The 5,731-nt window shown below is 27.2% G+C and overlaps 1 protein-coding gene across 1 annotated transcript in view; it reads right to left on the minus strand.

The window, feature by feature from the left end:
• The window catches only part of LOC105625823 (fatty-acid amide hydrolase 2-like), a 12,749-nt gene that overhangs the window by 3,970 nt on the left and 3,048 nt on the right, over positions 1-5,731 (minus strand). Inside the window, exons 3-5 of the mRNA XM_012207136.1 lie at positions 2,463-2,792; positions 424-716; positions 101-196 (exon numbers count right to left, since the gene is read on the minus strand). Of these exons, the coding sequence (XP_012062526.1) occupies positions 101-196; positions 424-716; positions 2,463-2,792 (719 nt within the window). The remainder of the gene's footprint in view (positions 1-100; positions 197-423; positions 717-2,462; positions 2,793-5,731) is intronic.

Genomic DNA, 5,731 nt, shown 5'->3' on the forward strand with positions numbered 1-5,731 from the left:
ACACACACACACACACACACACACACACACACACACACACACACACACACACACACACACACACACACACACACACACACATATGAAATGTAATTCTTACTTTTCGATTTGTTATGTTCAACTTGAAATTAATATCTTCATAACTCATACAATATCTCCACAATTTGAAACTGTATTCAGAACCTGGTATTTTTATCTGTAATATAATAACAAATATAGTAATTTTCTACATACAAATTTTTTAAGTTATTAGAAATTTAAGAACAGAATATCTAAATACTAAAATAAATCAACTTTTATAAGAAACAAAAAGAAAAAGAAGAAATTTTTAAATAATTTAAGAGAAAATAATAATTAAGAGAAAAAAAGTGAAAAAAATCTAATAACTCTTTAGATGCAAAATTAAAGAATGTGAGATTTTACCTTTGTTGCAGAACCCGTTAGTTCTTCAAAATATTGCACTGCTCTCATTAATGTAGCTCGCATGGTGTTATTCACTTTACTTGCTCTCAAATCGCCAGAGCTCTCTTGATAGAATACTTTTAAATTCTTTAAATTGACCGGCTCATCTAGGTTTAATTTAATCACGTTAGGACCGACTAGTACCTTCAAAAAGGGTATCAAATCCTCAGCCTTTCTACAGAGCGGTCCAACTGTACACATAGTGTCTGAATAATCTTTTTCACGCAATCCGACTCCAGCTAATGGAGTTAATCCTAATAATATCAATAATCATATTATTATTATTATTATTATTATTATTATTATTATTATTATTATTATTAAGTAATGTTAATTTTATAGCAATAAATGTGATAATATTAATATTATCTATTATCTTTGATAATGATTTTTTTCATGTTCCCAATATTTCCCTTACAATAAGCGATTACTATTCGATTTCGCTTAAATAGCTTTTTAATATGATACATAACTTCTACATTTCAGAACTTCATATATTCAAAGTTTCCTGATGTGGCTAATAATGTGGCTAATCAAAGATAACAAATGTTCCAGAACATTCTAGATAAAAATCCTGATTTTTCCAGGTCAATTAATATTCATTTCTTAATTAATTTTTATTAATTCACGCGATATTATATATTTTATATTCAATTTAGAATCCTATATGCAAATAAATTAAAATGCGAATAAATTTGGAACAATATTACTTATTGCTTTATAAATAATATCAAAAGAATGTTCAACACAATCGATAATAATTTCTCTGCTACATTCTATTTTGTAATTGTTAGACATTAAATTTTCTATTAATAAATTAATAATTTACGTTATTGAATCTTTAAAGAAGAGCTTATACCACAATTTTTCTTTAATTAATATATATCACAAACATCATTCTATAAAATTATTTAAATTTACGTTTATGGACGTTTCATTAAATTATTAATCTGATTTTTAATGTTCGCATTTGTTTTAAAAGTTTCATATATAAAAACATATACAGAGTCCCGAAAGTTTTTGCCAATCGCTTTTGTGTAGAACGGACTAAGCCGAGACGAAAAATCCTCTACCATTTTATAATTTTCGCAATAGTTAACAAAATATTAATTACTAAAAATTGTCAAATATTGATTTTTTTACTCAAATATCAATTTTACAGAAAAAGAGACCAAAATCATTTATTTTCTTCTTATAAAGTTCTGAGAATTTTTTTAGAATTTTTTATCAACTTTTTAGTACTGAATTTTCTTGTTTTTACCAACATGAGAAAATACGATAATTAACAAATTCTGAAAAAATTCTGAAAAAATTCTCAGAATTTTAGAATTTTATAAGAAGAAAATAAATGATTTTTGTCTCTTGCAGTTTTTCTGTAAAGTTAATATATTTAAGTAAAAAAAATTATTGGAGACTAATATTTAGTGATCAAGCGCGCGATAAAACCGCCCAACGCGGTGAGACACGCATTCGTCGTCGTTAGATATTACGTGTCTGGCAACGGCGAACGTGCGCCTCATTTGAGCAATCCTATCCTCATTTCAAAATTACATTAATAATGTAATTTTAAACATGTTAAAGATATAAGATGAAGTAAAATTTGAAACTTATTATTTTAATTTAGTTATAGCAAATTCGGTTTTGGATTCACTGATGTGTACTAATGCATATTTAAGCCGTTGTACACTAATTTAATCTATGTAAAAGTAAAATGTAAATATTTATATCAAATTTTACTTAATAGCACAGCAAAATATATTAAAGATTTCATGGTTTAATATTTATTCCGTTTTTATATTTATATTAAATACATATTTGTACATCAATTTGTGTACCATGGCTTTAATGTGCATTAATTAGTGCACACTGAGTGCATCCGATCAAATTTGCTATTAGATATACACTCATCTACATTTTTTCTCAAAATAAAATGGATAGAACAATATATCAATTACAGTAATAATTATAGTAGTAATTACAATATTATTAATAACATTGACCTTCACTGGGTTTATGGCCGAATAATCCATTAAAGAACGCGGGCATTCTTGTGGAGCCTCCTATATCACTAGTAAGAGAGAATGGAGCACCACTCGCTGATACAATGGCCGCATCTCCTCCACTACTACCTCCGACAGTCCTAGTGGTGTTGTAAGGATTATTTGTCTGTCCATATACATTATTTCTTGATTCAGTCCATAAAAGAAACTCAGGAATATTAGTCGTAGCAATTAAAATCCCACCGGCCTCTTTAAGAAAACGAACTGTTGTGGCATCTTCTTCTGAACGATAATTACGACGACCAAGTAGACCCATTGAATGAATTAAACCTAATAGGATAATTAATAATAAAGAATATAATTAATTAATATTAATTTCATTATTACTTACGACAGTAAAAGTTTTTTTATTCTATAATTAAATGCATTTTTTTTCTAAAAATTCAGACAAATATTATTTGATAAGAAAAATAAAATAATTTTAAAATTATTAGTTTAACTTTGTCAAGATTATATCAACCATTTTCATTTTCTTTAAAGAAGTTCTTCAGCTTAAAAAAGTGAAAAGGAATTATATGATTTTTCTTATCTTCACATGAGAGAACAAAGGATGCAAAATGCCATTGCCATCTTCTAAAAAATAAATAATAAAAAAAATGTTAACAATATAATTGTAATTTATTTAAAAAATAATGCTATCCAAAACTCAATAGTTTCTTAGATATTTCATATTTTATTTTGATATTGTGAATTATAAAATATCTCACGCGTATATACAAATTGAATTAAGCACTAATATAAAAGAACATTCATTCTTGGGCACATTATCATGTATTCATGTAAGTACATCTGTTTTTTTTTCAAATGTGCTGACACTGATTTATGCTCAACTAATTTTGTTTTTTTTTTAATATTAAACTAGTATCTCATAAGATCATACATGTCATCTCATAAGATCGTACATGTGAGCACAATAAATAGGACATAAATGCTTTTTAATAGTTTAACTGGATCTTAAGTGTACTTTGTTTTCCTATTTTTTGTTTTGTATAGAATTGCATTAATTGATAAATATTGACAATAGGAGACCCAACTTCCAATGATCTTGATTTTATATAATATGCATAATGTTGTCAAAGCCATAATTCTGAATAACTTTGTCTTAACAATTAGGTGGTGGTCTTTTAGAGTTTCTAAGATATTTAGAATTAAAGTTCTCCTTGCTAGAGGCTTTCGATTTTTTACGCAAAGCGAGGTTCATCCCACATCCCTCCTGCATAGAGGTGATCGAACTTCAATGCGAAGGTAGGTCTACCTTCTGCCTTAGAAGAAGGGAGAGAGGGGAATGGGATAAATCACACTTCGCAGTAGTGTAAGTAGTCTAAGGTAAGTTGAATGCTTTAGGAGGAGTGTGGACTTCTCTTCACGTCGAATGCCTCTTGACGGGGTGAATCTCGCTTGTGGATCCGAGTAAAATTTATTACTGAAATTACATTTTAACTTTAAATATCTCAAAAAATATAAGAGACCACCATTTAATTAATGCAATTTAATTAAGGCAAAGTTACTCAAGATGACTTTAACAACACATGTCATGCTTAAAATTATTGGAGTTGAGTTCCCTGTTGTCAGTATTTACTCATTGATTATATCTCTAGTTGTCAGTATTTACCCATTAATTGTACAATAAAAAAAATTGGCTCTAAAGAATAAATCAAAGAAAAATGATGCCTATGCAAACCAAGCACTGAATATCCGCGTGCAAAATATTTATTATTTAATACAAAAACATTTACATTTCGATCCTAATGTGGATCCTTCTCAATATCGCAATCAACTTAAATTAATATAACAATAAAAAACGTTGATAATAAACACCTAACATAATTATAATACAATTATAAATTGAATTAAGTGACTTGTAGTAGCCTTGTTTTTTGTTGCAGTAAGAAGTTATGAAGTCCAAAAGTATTTTCAAAATAATTACCAAATTAACTGGATCAAGTTATAAAATTAAAATTAAAACGAACATACAAGATAAATAATAAATAAATAATTAGACTTACATGATAAAACGCCAAGACATATCAAGAAAAAATACATTCTGTTTTTCATAACCATACAAACGACGCAGTCAAAACTAAATAATATATATATATATATATATAACAATAAGTTGAACATAAACAGAACTATATAATGCATGATAACTAAAAAATTAGACTTACATAAAAAAAATATATGTCAAATAATTAAGACTACGTGTTGATTCTGTTTATCGTTCTCAAATGACCGACGCTAACACAAACTAAATATATGATATGTTAACAATGATGATAAGGAGAAGGAAACATTATGTTCTTGTAAATAGATTAGAATAAATCGCGTCGAGAGATTCAGTGTCACTTTTAATATTTAAGTCATTGGTTTCTTAATAAAAATCATTTCTGACGTCAACCTTTTATTTCGCTTTATAATTGTATTATATTATTGTAGTATTGTATTATGTTTATTATTTATTATCAACGTTTTTTATTATTATGTTAATATAAGTTGATTACGATATTGAGAGAAGGATTTACATTAGGATCGAAATATCTGTACATTTTGTATTAAATAATAAATATTTTGCGGACATCCAGTGCTTGGTTCGCATAGATATCATTTTTCTTTGTTCCATTAACTGTATATACAAACTTCTGTATCTAGATTGTCAACTTCGTCGCTATGTTTGAGGATAGTGATCTTTTAATATGCTATGCATATTAAAAGAAACATAAAAAGTAATAGTTTCCGACTGTAAAGCATGTAACCAACAATAAAACAATAATTTTGTAATAATAAAATAATAATTTGGTAATTTTGTAATTCACCTTTGTTTCAAGATACAAGGTTTATTCGTATCGCGTATTCTAACTGTGCTTCTATCATAGCTCCTACTCATTTCAAAGAAGGTGTTTAAGTGAGTAGGAACTATGATAGGAATATGTTGGAGCATGTTGAAAAATGCGACGCGAAACAAATTTACAGAATAAATCCCCAGATTGTGGTATTCATAGACAAAACGTATACATATGCATACGTAAATTAAAACAAAGACAGCTATTTGGAATCATGTTCGTTTTTTCTATCATGCAGAAATCAGCAACCTCTAGAAGTTTGTGATTATATCATATTCATATATGTTATTTAATTATTGTTCATAAAAAGTTTAAGATCTTAATATCAAATTCTAAATATTATATATATATATATATATATATATATAT

The sequence above is a fragment of the Atta cephalotes genome (assembly GCF_000143395.1).
Source record: "Atta cephalotes unplaced genomic scaffold scaffold00003, whole genome shotgun sequence".
NCBI classification, from domain to species: domain Eukaryota; kingdom Metazoa; phylum Arthropoda; class Insecta; order Hymenoptera; family Formicidae; genus Atta; species Atta cephalotes.